At 36.0% G+C, this 15,591-nt stretch overlaps 1 protein-coding gene across 1 annotated transcript; it reads left to right on the top strand.

Annotated features, from left to right (window-relative positions):
- Positions 1-13,565: 13,565 nt before the first annotated feature.
- LOC124930619 (serine/threonine-protein kinase MHK-like) lies at positions 13,566-15,127 on the top strand. The gene is made up of 6 exons (XM_047470948.1): positions 13,566-13,838; positions 14,000-14,138; positions 14,252-14,354; positions 14,472-14,524; positions 14,686-14,752; positions 14,983-15,127. Exons 1-6 carry the CDS (start codon positions 13,566-13,568, stop codon positions 15,110-15,112), a joined length of 765 nt encoding a protein of 254 aa, XP_047326904.1. The 3' UTR covers positions 15,113-15,127.
- Positions 15,128-15,591: the final 464 nt, after the last annotated feature.

The raw sequence follows: 15,591 nt of genomic DNA, 5'->3' as shown, positions 1-15,591 counted from the left end.
CCTCCTCTTCTTGGGCCAGGAGGATTGGGTCGTGACATTCTCCTTAAGCCTCCTCTTCCTGGGCCAGGAAGATTGGGCTGTGACACTTTACTATTATATTTTTATACATGAATCATAACACTTCTACAAAATTATGTACCACGAAACTTATAACCTGCGCTTATGTAAATGTCGGTAAAAGTACACCGAAATATATCACAAAACATATTATCGGCACTTATGTGTTGGTAAATTAGAATCGGCAAAGATATACGCCGACACATAAATTTGTGACGGTAATGTGTAATTATGCGGCGATAAGGAGATTTACTGGCACATAAATTTGTGCTGGAAAAGATGTGATTTTGCGACAGTAAGAAGTTTTGCCTACGGCTACACATAAATTTGGGTAAAATGTGTGCAAATGGGTAAAATGTTTTTGACCCTAAGTCTAAATCATCTAGCAAAGATTAAAATAGTAATTACCATAAGTAAAGTAAAGCATTAAGAGCGATGGTAATCAATAGAATCAATCAAGAATTATTCGTGGATATAATATGCTAATCAAACATGTAAGCATATTTATCATGATCATTGAATAAAGTTATCAATTGGAAGCAAATAAACATGCAATTCAATTCAACACACCAATCATGTTTTCATATATTCATCTTGATCATTTAAAAATTCATATAATCAATTCAATTCCAGAACACAAGTAAAAGCATGTATTTCATCTAGCCTTCAAGGACTTTGCATGTTCATTTGCATTTTAATCATGCATCAATTCAATCACTTCAACATTATCATGAATCATCACACAATTAAGTCATTCATGCCAATTCAACAAAAAGGAGAAATCAAAGAAAGACAAATGTGGTTTTTACAACCTTTATTTGATTTTGGAGATTAGAATCTTAATAACATCCACTATGTAAGTATCAACAATTTATTCTAATTTATTTTGTTTTTTGAGTCTTTTTTCTATTTTTTTATAACTTTGGGAAGAATATAAAAATGTAACAACAAAATTTCAGAAAATTGGCTCAAATGGAGCTTCAAACATTCAGAATTTCTCTAACAGGATGTTTAGAATAACGATTCCAAAAACTGTAAAACAAAATCTAGGCTACGAACAAGACTCACGTTGAACGAATAACGAAATAGCAGGCGTCGATTCTTCAGTCTCTACTACGCTGCTGCAACCGGTCGAACTCGAACATATAAGGTTTAGAAGGAGAAGTCACAAATTCATTAACTGAAAAATGGAATCCCCTTTGAATAACTGAGCTCAGACCTTTTAAATGACGGAGCACCTTAAACAATTAATTAGAGGGTACGCTCGTCATTAAAAATAGAAGAAATTCCTTTGCTTTTTTTTATTATTTATCTTTTGAAACTCATTCTTTTTGTCATCTCTTAGCAGCCTCTTCTTCAATGAGAGTTGACATAGCCGAGTTTTTTTTATCCAATTAGCCTGATATTTTTATGATGGATTAATAACCCAACGAACTTGAACCCTTTTTTTAATCAGCTCAAATGGTCTCCCCTAGCCCAAGTTATGATTTTTCAAAGTTCATTTTTATTTAATCTTCATCATTCTCGCAGTTTCTACATCCGGAACTTTAAACACCCACAACTTTTGACTCAGAGTTCCTCACGGGATGAGAGAGGAGGCATTGGAAATTTCTGAGTATTGCCTACAACTATCACGTTTTGAGTTTCGACAAATATAGTCTCTATTGACCAAAAAATGACTGCACAAAAACAAGTCACCACATGTACTAATCTTATAACGGGCGACCTATGATGAGATAAACAACGCACCATGAGGCATACTTGGTACCATTGTAAATATGACTCAAAGGGATTTCCAATGATAGCTCATTCACCAAAAATGGCTAAGTGAATTAGTCTACCTTCAGTTAGCCCCTAGGATTCAAACCTCGAGCATGAGTTCACTTGCATCGACTGGGCAAGTACTCTAAACGTCGAGCCATGGTTTCGTACCGGAACCATTAGAAAGATGCATGGATTAGCCTTCTAACCCAAGTTGAATCACTCAAATCCACAAACTACAACTCGAGTTATGAATTTTTGAGTGAAGAGGTGTTCAGATTGATCTTCATTTAAACACATTCCCTTCACGTCAATATTTCATATAGTTAGGAGATCCCAACGTGAAATTGAGCTGAAATAGTCCTTGTATAGGACTCAACCCCCATTCCAAAACACCCAAAATAATTGGATTCCATAAAGTATTGAAGCCATGGTGAAAATTTGAAGTTCCAAATCTATTTAAAGCTCAATGACTTTCTAAAGGTTCAAGTCCACCTTCTCTTTTGGATAAATCCCTTTTTTTTTCAAATAATCCATCAATTTTAACAAAATTAAAATTTCAAATGGACGGCCAAATCCCTCCTCCAGTTTCTTGACCCGCGTTTGACTCTCCTTGGACCTGAGTTGACTAGCCGGCTTGTGAGTCGACTAACCGGTTTGACTCGTTCCTTCGGTTTTTCCTCTTTTGAACATTTTCTACACACAATTGAATACACCAACATTATACTCAAAATTGATTTTTTTCAACACGAATGATATGAATGTGTCCCGGAAATCGAATAGTTATGAACAACAATATTTCAATCCATAAACGGGCTCTAAAATGACCTTTTAGTACATTTTCTTCAACAACAATATTATACTCAAAGTTCACGATTTTTTGTGTCGGTCATTTTGAAGGTATAATGACATTCATGACTCAAGAATTTTTGAAATTCGTCGTTTGAATCATTGTTTTCAAAAGACATTTTTATGTTCTATGTTTTTCCTTGCCCAATAAACAAACATAAGTGTTATATTAAGCCGAATTATTTATTGTATACTTAGAGTGTAGAAATAGAGTATACAACTGTAGATAACTATGGTTATTTTTCTTAATAAGTATCACGAGTTACATAAATGGTTAAATACATATAATAGAATGATTAATAAATATAAATTACATTAACATTAAGAGCACATATAGATACAACACCCTTAGGTCAAAACTTTTGTGACTATCCACATCAGAAAAAAATAAAATATCAAAATAGTCATAGAGTCTCTCTCTACATTAATTTATGATCTCCTCATTACTTCACCAGTCACCACCGTTAGTTTGTCAATATTTGACCGCCCCTTCCCATTCTCCAACAGTTAATTGGATTTGTTTTGAAGATAATGAGAACCGCAATACTGTTGAATTTAAAGATCGATTCCAATGATCTGACTGCAGAGTGGAATGAAGAACCATCCAAGGGAGAAATTAATGTCTGCCATTTAAGAATTGGATCTCGAAGTCCAACACAGAAGCATATTGGTGATGAAAAAATGGTGAAGATGAGCAATAGATTCCACACACACAAGAAGATTCTAATCACAAGTGAGGTTTGGCGAAGATGAGAAGTGTCTCTTGTTGTTCAGCTGATTTAAATTGGAAAGGTATATTCAAAGGAGGAACGATTCACCACTGATTTTACACGTTAGTCCTCATTTTCGTCTTTTCTGGTTGAGAATGAGAATTAGGTGTTGGTTTCTTTGCCTAGAATATTCCTTTTTTGGTGTTTGTCCCACATAGGAAGTGAGTAAGAAAAATGTCTTGACCTGGTCCTATAAATAAAGGCCTTGTGTGTTAGTTTTTTCTTGCACTATCAGTATCTGTAATTCGTGTTAACGATTATAGTGGAATATTTTCAGTGGCTCTGCCCGTGGATTAGTCAGCACTTTTGCTGGATACCACGTTAAATCGGGTGTCGCTTTCATTCTGTCTTTTATTATTATTATCATTGTTCTCGCATCAGTTATAACAAACTGGTATCAGAGCTTGGTTGTTCAGATCTGCTCAAGCAAGAACGATGGTTGGAAGTAAAAGTTTGAAAGCCGACAAGTTTACTGGGAGGAATAACTTCAGTCTGTAGCAGATCAAGGTTCGGGCATTGTTGAAACAACACGGCCTATGGGCTCCCTTGATGAAGCCTGCACCTGTCCCACCACCTGCTGATATGGAGTCTTTGGAAGAGAAGGCACACTCGACATTGCTCTTGGCTCTGGCAGACGATATCATTACTGAGGTGGCTGAGGAGGAAACCGCTGCTGGTTTGTGGTCTAAGCTGGAGACTTTATACATGAAGAAGAGCTTAACCAACAAGTTGCTTTTGAAGCAACGTCTGTTCAGTCTGCGTATGCAGGAAGGTACACCTCTTAGAGACCATCTAGATCAATTAAATGCAATATTATTAGATTTGCGTAATATTGATATTAAGATAGATGATGAGGATGCTGCCTTGATTCTGTTAGTTTCTTTACCAATATCATATGAAAACTTTAGGGAGTCTTTCATTAGTGGTAAAGATTCATTGGCTCTAGAAGAAGTTAGATCTGCCCTTCACAGTAGAGAATTGCGACATAGCTGCAGTGGCACTGTTTCGGATAGTCAGGCTGTTGGGCTAGTAGCAAACAACCATCAGGGATATGGTAAACCGGGGAAAAAGAAGTTCCCCAAGAAACCAGTCAGTAGGGGTCCGAAACTAACAGATGTGTGCAATTACTGTAAGGAGAAGGGACATTGGAAGAATGAATGTCCAAAGAAGAGACAAAGACAACATGAGAAGGCACCAGGTACTGTTGCAGTTGCTGAAGATGGTACAAACTCCGAAGAGGATATTGCCTTAGTTGCTGATGGTCGCACACATTACACTGATGTGTGGGTTCTGGATTCTGGAGCATCTTACCATATTTGTCCTAGGAGAGAATGGTTTTCAACCTATGAGCAGGTGGATGGTGGAAATATTTCTATGGCCAATAGCTCTACCTGCAAGGTGGTTGGGATGGGCTCGATCAAGATTAGGACTCATGATGGAAAATTCTGTACACTGAACGAAGTTAGACATGTTCCACACATGACGAAGAATCTCATATCTCTAAGTCTTTTGGACAAGAAGGGGTTTAGTTTCAAAGGTGAAAGTGGAGCTTTACATGTTTACAATGGTTCAGGTGTGATTCTGAAAGGTGTGAAGCGGGGCACTTTGTATCTTCTACAAGGTACTACGCTATCTGATTCTGCTGCTGTTGCTTCCTCCGAGATTGACCAAGGAGACATGACGAAGTTGTGGCACATGAGGCTTGGGCATATGAGTGAGAGGGGGATGCAAATTTTGGCTAAAGATGATCTTCTGTGTGGGCATAAGATAAAGGATCTTGGGTTTTGTGAACATTGTGTTTTTGGGAAACTACATCGCAGCAAGTTCCCCAAAGCGATTCATAGAACAAAAGGCACACTTGATTACATCCACTCTGATTGTTGGGGGCCGTCACGTGTAGAGTCTTTGGGGGGTCACAGGTACTTTCTGTCGTTGATTGATGATTATTCAAGGATGACCTGGATATTCATAATGAAGCATAAGAGTGATGCTTTCAAGAACTTCAAGCAGTGGAAGGCATTAGTGGAGAATCAAACTGGGAAGAAGGTCAAGAGGTTGCGAACTGATAATGATTTGGAATTCTGTTGGTCTGAGTTTTGCAAGACTGAGGGGATTGCCAGACATCATACGGTTAGGAATACACCTCAGCAGAATGGTGTAGCAGAACGTATGAATCAGACACTACTGGAGAGAGCTCGGTGTATGCTCTCAAATGCTGGGTTAACAAGAATGTTTTGGGCTGAAGCAGTTAACACAGCATGCTATCTGATTAATCGTGGACCTCACACAGGTATAAATCTGAAAACTCCTTATGAACTGTGGTCTGGGAAGCTTGCTGATTACTCTAATTTGAGAACTTTTGGTTGCACGGTCTACTATCATGTCAATGAGGGGAAGTTGGAGCCAAGAGCAAAGAAGGGAGTATTTGTAGGCTATGGGGATGGTGTGAAAGGATATAGGATCTGGTCCCCTTCTGAGAGGAGGGTTATTCTGAGTAGGAATGTTGTCTTTGATGAAAATTCCATGGTTAACCCAACTGTGAAGTTCACCATTCCGGTAGATTGTGGTGTCAAGAAACAGGTGGAGCAGGAAAAGACTGAGGCTAGTTGTGAAGCAGATGAGAGTTTTTCTCAACCACTTTCAGAGGCAGATTTTCCAGTTGCTCCATCATCATCTGTAGAACATCATAATCTAGCTCTTAATCGCCCTAGAAGAGCTAATTTTGGAGTACCTCCTATAATGTATGGCTATGAGGACATGGTTGCCTATGCTTTACAGGTTGCAGAGGAAGTGGATCATCATGAGCCATCCACCTACAAGGAAGCTGTTACAGGTACTGAGTCTGTCCAATGGCTTGCTGCCATGGGAGATGAGATGTCGTCACTTCAAAAGAATCAGACTTGGGAATTAGCTAGAAGACCACCAGAGAGAAAGGTTGTCACTTGTAAATGGTTGTTCAAGAAGAAGGAAGGGTTGTCACCAGCTGAGGGGGTCAAGTATAAAGCTAGGTTAGTTGCTAGAGGGTTCAGTCAGAAAGAGGGAGTGGACTATAATGAGATATTCTCACCAGTAGTCAGACATACTTCCATCAGGGTGCTACTTGCTATAGTTGCACATCAGGACCTGGAACTCGAACAACTAGACGTGAAGACAGCTTTCTTACATGGAGAGTTGGAAGAAGAGATATACATGACTCAGCCAGATGGTTTTCAGGAACCTGGAAAAGAGGACTATGTTTGCAAGTTGAAGAAGTCCTTATATGGATTGAAACAGTCTCCGAGGCAGTGGTATAAGCGGTTCGATAGCTACATGTTTGAGATTGGCTATTCAAGGAGTCCGTATGACAATTGTGTCTACTACAACAAGCTCAAAGATGGTTCCTTCATCTATTTGGTATTGTATGTAGATGATATGTTGCTAGCTGCTGAGAAGAAGTCTGACATTCAAAAGTTGAAGGGGCTACTCAATATAGAATTCGAAATGAAGGATTTGGGTGCTGCTAAGAAAATTTTGGGAATGGAGATCTACAGAGATAGAAGTCATAAGAAGCTATTCTTGTCACAGAAGGGATATATTCAGAAAGTTCTATCGAGATTTGGAATGGCTACTGCTAAGCCCATTGATACTCCTAGTGCTTCAAATGCACATTTGTCTGTAGCATTTGCACCTAAATCATCTCAGGAGAAGGAATACATGTCACATGTTCCTTATGCTAGTGCAGTGGGAAGCTTGATGTATGCTATGGTCTGCACTAGACCGGATCTTGCACATGCTGTTAGTGTTGTCAGTAGGTTCATGGGAGACCCTGGTAAGGAACACTGGCAAGCAGTGAAGAGGATTTTTCGCTATCTCAGGGGTACATCTGATATTGGTCTCAGTTATGGTGGTGATAGTCAGTGTCTAGTATCTGGTTACTCAGATTCTGACTATGCTGGAGATGTAGACAGTAGAAGATCAATGACTGGTTATGTATTCACGCTTGGTGGTTCTGTTGTGAGTTGGAAGGCTACTCTGCAGCCGACAGTAACTTTGTCTACTACAGAGGCAGAATATATGGCTTTGACAGAAGCTGCTAAGGAGGGAATCTGGTTGAAATGATTGGTTAGTAACTTGGGTCTACACCACGATCAGGCTTTAGTGTACTGCGACAGTTTGAGTGCAATATGCTTAACCAAGGATCAAGTTCACCATGAGAGAACAAAACACATTGATGTGAGGTACCATTTTCTGAGAAGTGAGAAGAGGATCAAGGTAAACAAAGTGGGTACTGCAGACAATCCAGCTGATATGTTTACCAAGCCGGTTCTGCAGAGCAAGTTTCAACATTGTTTGAACTTGCTCAATGTTAGAAGCTGTTGATTGCCCTTGAAGGGGCAAGGCCTGAGGCAGAGCAGGTCACATCTGGGCATTCGGTGTAATGCATCTGTTTTTTATCTGGGCATTCAGTGTAATGCATCTGGCACATCTGGTACTTAATGTACATCTGGTGCATCTGGCTATCTGGGAAATATTCAAGTCAAGGTGGAGATTTGTTGGTTTCTTTGCCTAGAATATTCCTTTTTTGGTGTTTGTCCCACATAGGAAGTGAGTAAGAAAAATGTATTGACCTGGTCCTATAAATAAAGGCCTTGTGTGTTAGTTTTTTCTTGCACTATCAGTATCTGTAATTCGTGTTAACGATTATAGTGGAATATTTTCAGTGGCTCTGCCCGTGGATTAGTCAGCACTTTTGCTGGATACCACGTTAAATCGGGTGTCGCTTTCATTCTGTCTTTTATTATTATTATCATTGTTCTCGCATCAGTTATAACATTAGGGATGACAATGGGTACCCGTATATCCGATATTTGTGGGTACCCGATGGTCGGGTTCGGGTATTTTAAATTGGGATTGGGTCGGGAATGAGAATGAAAATGATTACCCCGATCGGGGTCGGGATGGGAAGTGTGCAAAACCCAAACCAGATACTCAAAATATTAATATTATATATATATATTAAAATTTTAAATATCTTTTTCAAATTTTACATTAATACCATCGTTACAAATTTATATTAAATATATTAATTAATTAGTTATACTAACACTCAACTACCCACTCCCACACCATCATTAATTTAATTTATATTTCCCATACTCTTAATCTTCCATTTCTTTAATAACAAATATTTTCCATCTCTATTCACTTCTTATTTCAAGATTAACATCTCTTATCTTTCTTTTGTTACATTTTTTCTCTATATTTTTTTTTTTTGTTAAACTTCTCTCTAATTCTCTCTAATTCTTATTGAAGTTCATGTATGTATATTGTTAATTTCTATAATATAACTATACAAATAAGTAATATTTTCATATGTGTTTTTAATATTTAGTATTTAATATATTTAAAAAATAATAAATAAAAATTCATATTTTAATCGGATAATGGGGTACCCGTCGGGTATCGGGTACCCGGCGAATCGGAGATGGGGATAAAAATAGATATATCCGTTGGGTTTGGGGTCGGGGATGAGTAATAAAATAAAATTCGGGTTCGGAAATGGGTACTTCACTACCTGGCAGGTAGGGTACCGTTGCCATCTCTAACGAGAATCCTTCATGTCCTGTAGCTGTACCCTTTTCTGAATCTGATATGTCGGAGTTTTCATTGCCAATTCTATCGATGCCAAGCTTTACTTACTTTAGTCCGAGTTCAACTATCAATCAAGAGGATAATACTAAAGGTATGTATTTTTTTACAATTTCTTATATACAAACAAGAGTTGAATACAATTTTCATTTTTTTGTTTGTTTTTGTTGTTGAGTGAAGATTCTGTCGTGGATAAGGTTTTTACATTTGATCATAGGCCGAAGCTAGTTGTAAATGATCGGAGGTTAAAGTTTCGAAGGGGTAAGCATAATAAGAGAAATAATACAATTGGACATGGGGAATTTGAACTTGCTGCGGATACTGAATCAGTCATCCGTTGTGCGTCTTGCACACATATTCCTAGCTCTTCGTCGCTTAGATCTTCGCTCGTTTGTTTTGTACACTTAAATTCAAAAGAAAGACAATGCAAAGTTTAACATTACAAGTCAAACCAAATTACATGAGACAATTGAAAGGAAAGACAATATTTAACAATACAAGTCAAACACAACTGTTACATTGCATAGTTAACCAAGCCAAAAACCACAGTTTAAATCTCTAGTACAAGTTATATGAATGCCTTGCAACCTTATCTTTTTTACCCTATCCAAAAATATAAAACATAAAAAATGCTGACCTCATCGTTGTCTTTCACGACTGTTCCACAATAAATACACTGACACGCCAATCTTCATATATGCAAGACAATATATGCAAGACATGTGAAACAAAGTTTAAACTAACTAAATGTGAAATGTAGGTCTTTTTATTCAACAACAGATTGTTTTCTCTTTTTAGGTGGACATCCTCGCGCTCACACCTTAAATGGAGAGTATATCATTTTTGTACTTGATGTAACCACTTCTTTTAGTGTGTCATCCTCAGTTATTGGTGGTAAATTACAATCATTTTCAGCCCTTAAATGCTCAAGATCAATAACAATCAGTTTGTCTTTAATGTCTTTCAAAAATTCTACCAAAATAGAACAACCGTCTTCATGTTTTGCCCCATGTTGTTGAACCTCTTGAATCGATGACATGAAAATATTGTACCGATAACTTTCTTCATCATACGTTTGATCATCATAAATGTTGGTGATACTTTGATACCCACGTTTTATATTTTTCCGCCATCAATCCATAATGTAGTTTGTAGGAACCTCAGTAACATTATTCATTATCAACACAAAGATCACATGTCTATATAAAATTCCCCAAAACTCAAATAGTCAACATAAACACTTTATTTCGCAATTTAACACAATGTAATGCACCACAAAACGAACTTCTCGTAGGGGTTCTCCATTTTTTCCAATATAGTCTCCACTATTTAATATATCAAAGTTGTCCTTTCTTCCCTAACTAGTGAGACATTGAAAAACATCAACCCTCTTAATTCATCTTGGAACAACTTAAATAAGTTGTTAGTGTAGACACTTTGAATTGTCTTTCAATAGGATAACTAGTTATTATTGATATGATAGAATTGATTGAAACAAAATCCAAAGTTTTTTCATTCTCAATATTTTTCTTCAAACCATTACCATACTGCTCAACAAATTGCTTCAAAGATGTTTTAGAATGTACGTAATCATAAAAAAAAAAGCGTTCATACTCTCACTTCTTTAATAATTAGTATACATACATGCCCAAAACTTATCTTTGACATATACATACATCCATTTATTACGTTCATCATACAAAAATTTTAACCAAACATTATTTTCTAATTTAAACTCTTCAATCATCTTTTGCCAATTCACATCACGTTCATCAATGATAAGCGAGTTATGCACAATAGTCTTTAATTGTTTCTTAATCATTTTATAATAAACATGTTCTCCTAGCTCAGCTGTAAGTTTTTTTTGCTATATGCCAAAAACATAAACGGTGATGAGATTTCGGAAATACCTCTTCAATTGCAATTACCATGGCGTGACATTGACCTATAATTATAACATTTGGAGCCCTTCCGAACATACACATCAACCAAGATTTGAACAACTATATGAATGATTTTGAGGGGTACGCTCGTCATTAAAAAATGAAATTCCTTTGCCTTTTTTTTTATCTTTTGAAACTTATTCTTTTTGTCTTCCCTTAGCAGCTTCTTTTTCAATGAGTTGACCCAGCCAAGTTTTTGACCCAATGAGCCTGATATTTTTATGGTAGACTCATAACCCAACAAACTTGACCTTTTTTTTTTGAATCAGCTCAAATGATGTCCCCTAGCCCAAGTTATGATTTTTCAAAGTTCATTTTTATTTAATCTTCATCATCCTTGCGGTTTCTACATCTAGAACTTTAAACACCCATAACTTTTGACTTAGAGCTCCTCACGGGATGAGCAAGGAGGAATTGAAAATGCCCGAGTCTTGCTTACAACTCTCACGTTTTGAGTTTTGACAAATAGAGTCTGTATTGACCAGGAAATGACTGAACACAGACGAGTCACCACATGTACTAATCTTATTACGGGCGACCTAGAATGGGTTAAACAACTCACCATGAGGCGTACTTGGTACCATTGGAAAGCTGACTCAAAGGGATTTCTAATGATAGCTAATTCACCAAAAATGGCCAAATGAATTTAAAGATATGAATTTATAAAGTGTAGTCTACCTTCAATTAGCCCCTAGGATTCAAACCTCGAGCATGAGTTCACTTGCATCGACTGGGAAAGTACTCTAAACGTTGAGCCATGGTTTGGTATCGGCGCCATTAGAAAGATACATGGATTAGCCTTCCAACCCAAGTTGAATCACTCAAATCCACAAACTACAACTCAAGTTATGAATTTTTGAGTAAAGAGGTGTCCAGATTGATCTTCATTTAAACACATTCTTTTCACGTCAATATTTCGTCTAGCTAGGAGACCCCAACGTGAAATTGAGCTTAAATAGTCCTTGTAAAGGATTCAACCCCGATTCTAAACACCCAAAATAATTGGATTCCATAAAGTATTGAAGCCATGGTGAAGTTTTGAAGTTCCAAATCCATTTAAAACTCAATGACTTTCTAAAGATTCAAGTCCACCTTATGTTTTGGACAAATCCCCTTTTTTCAAATAATCCATCAATTTTAACAAAATTCAAATTTTAAATGGGCTGCCAAATCCATCATTCAGTTGGTTGACCCGCGTTTGACTATCCTTAGACCTGAGTTGACTAGCCAGTTTGTGAGTCGACTCACCGGTTTGACTTGTTTCTTCGGTTTCTCCTCTTGAATATCTTCTACACACAATTGAAAACACCAATACTATACTCAAAATTCCTTTTTTTCAACAGGATTGATATGAACGTGTCCCGAAAATCAAATCGTTATGAACAATAACATTTCAATCCATAAACAAACTCTAAAATGATCTTTCAGTACATTTTCTTCATCAACAATATTTTAATATTATATTAAAATTAATTTTATTGGAATTTTAATTCTTAATATTAAATTATCTATTAAGTCTAAGATAATTCCAATGGAATTTATTTTAATATAATTTTATAATTTTCAATTTTACTTTTTTTATATTAAAATTGTAATTACAAATTTTATTTTATTTTATGTTTTTTCAAACAAAATAACTTATTATTTTATCTTTAAAACACGATTAAAGTTTTTAATTAATAATTATTTTTTTAAAACGTTTAAATATCAAGCCATGTTTTTTTTATTTTATAATGTAGTAAAATGACACTTTGAAATATATATATATATATATATATATATATATATATATATATATATATATATATAATTTAAGAAGTTTAACAATTTTGTTTTTAATTTAGAAAATTAAAATTTCGAACAAAATTTAAATTTTTTTTATTTATACTTGAGTTATTTTAATTGGTTGTGTCAAATCAATATTTAAATAAAATAGATAATATATATTAAATTCTTTTTATTATATATATTTTTTAAATATAAGAATTGTGAGAGTTATATTTGGGGAAATTTGAGGAAATGACCCCAAAATAAGGCCAAATAGCCGATGGTGCGGGCCCATGATTTTTATAGCGCTGGTGACCCCCAAATTTTTTAATGACCATTTTACCCATGCGTCACGCACCCTCCAGGTGCGTGACGCACCCTGAACCCTATAAAAACTTAATTTTTTTTCATTTTCGTTTCAGTTTCTCTCTCATCCGTCTTCTCCGCCGTGAAACCCTAATGGTGGCGGAGAAGATTTTCTCTTCTTTTTCAGCGATGAAGAACGAATCGAAGAGGATTTCGAACATATTCAACGGCCTATAGCTTCGAAGAACATCCAATGGAGACGAGTTTGCACAGCGCTGAGGATTTCGAACAAATTGACATTTCATTCGACCATTCCACTATATTTTGTCTTTATTTCGTTATTGTTTGTTTTGATTTCCTATTCAGTTCGTGTATATTTCATTTACAGAACGTTCCTCATTGATTCGCTGATTCGTTGAATGCAGGTTGTTTGTTTGGTAGGATGCGTCACGTAGGATGCGTCACGCAAGGTGCGTCAAGATGGATGCGTCAAGAAGGATGCGTCATCTCGGATGCAAACTCTTACCTCTGTACAGAAGATAGATGTTATGCATCTTTACCTTTTTGCTCCTCTTATTTAAATGTCATTCCTTCCCCTCTTGTATATAGTTTCATAGTGTTACTTCTGCAGGATTATATTTCATCTCTCTTGATGTTCTTTTTGCAGTCACTTCGCAGATTGAATCATCCTAACATCATAAAGCTGAAGGAGATTGTCAGAGAGAACAATGAACTTTTCTTCGTATTTGAGTACATGGTAACATTGAAGATCTATACTAACTTCAAGTTCTTTGAGAAAATTGATTTTTTTTTCTTGTGTGATGTCTAGAATGTCATTTTAACCAAGATATCTCTAAATTCAGACCTTGATATAAATTGACCTTTTACTTATTATTTTGAATGCTGACTATGTTACAGGAGTATAATCTATATCAGATTATGCGAGACAGGCAAAATCCTTTTTCAGAGAAAGAAATTAGAGATCTCATGTATCAGGTTCTTGAAGGACTAGCTCATATGCATAAAAATGGGTATTTTCACCGTGATTTGAAACCAGGTATGGTATAAAGTGCACTCTTGCAATTCTTTTATCACTACGTCAACAAGTTGCTAGTAATTTTTCCAACTTATGAGATAATTATAACTGTTTTTTCTTATCTGATTCTACAGAGAACCTGTTGGTTACCAATCAGATTATAAAAATGGCTGACTTTGGACTGGCTCGGGAAGTATCATCAGTGCCACCCTTTACTGAGTATGTCTCCACACGCTGGTAAGTTTAAGCAATTCTATCTCAGGAGCCTTCTCTTCCTCATTTTATGTGTAGTTCGTCTTAATATGAAGCTTCTGTCAGCATCTTTACGTTTTTTGCATTCACTCATACTTTAAGGTACCGAGCGCCCGAAGTCTTGCTGCAATCCCCATTATATACTCCATCCGTTGGTATGTTATATACAATTCTTCCTTGTTCTTCTCATGAATGGATGAATTTTTTGTATGCTTACTATTCCTGAATTTCTAAATCTTCAGCTTAGCGATTTTAATGCAGTTACAATTACGCTGTCCTTGTTGTGCTTTGAAATCTAATTGTAACTTGTTATCAGACATGTGGGCTGTTGGCGCAATACTAGCTGAACTATTCACTTTGTGTCCCATTTTCCCGGGAGAAAGGTAATCACGCGAATTTAATACTGATACATAAAGAAACATATTAAAATAGCTTCATTGTGATTGTTAGTCTTCTTAAATTTCCCCATCAAGGATTGAATTGAATATTGAAACAGCAGTTCTAAGATGCAATTTTCTGAAATTACACAAATCTATGTAAACATTTCCAAAAGTACTGAGTATGGCTTGCCAATTTTCTATTGCTTATCAATCTTTAATTTATTTAATTGCAGTGAGGCAGATCAATTGTACAAGATTTGCTGTGTTCTGGGTAAGCCAGATTGGACTACATTTCCTGAAGCAAGGAACGTTTTTCTATTAGCTAATCTTTGTTATTCTGAGGTAATATTTTTTTCCTTTTAATTTCCTCTAGCTGCTGATATCCTAAATGTTCCAGAATGTTTCCACATTATGAGCCTTCTCATAGTTAATCAGGTAGAGTGCAACTAATTATAGTTTGTATAGTAATTATTTTGTTGTCCTTTCATTTCATCAATTGACAAATTCTGATCATAATGCAGTAATGGACAGTCATGCAATCTCCCGAAGATGTCGAGAATAGATTCACTTGGTGAGCTGCTGGCTAATCTCCCGAAAATTGCTTCTCTCCCACAGTTCTTGTTCAACATTCTAGAGGATTCCAAGATGAACCAAACTAGATAACCTTAAATCTGTTGTTGGGAAATCTTGTTCTAGTAAATGAATGATTGTTAAGAGGATTCTGAAATCGACATTAATAAGTTGTGTATAGATAATAGGTCTACTGTTTCTGCTTTAGTCTTTCCTTTAAATGTACAATGAATATGTATAGTTTCAATTGTAAAAATATTAAGGGTGACAAT

This window comes from Impatiens glandulifera, chromosome 3, assembly GCF_907164915.1.
Source record: "Impatiens glandulifera chromosome 3, dImpGla2.1, whole genome shotgun sequence".
Taxonomy (NCBI): domain Eukaryota; kingdom Viridiplantae; phylum Streptophyta; class Magnoliopsida; order Ericales; family Balsaminaceae; genus Impatiens; species Impatiens glandulifera.
This window is presented reverse-complemented; position numbering and strand designations above follow the sequence as displayed.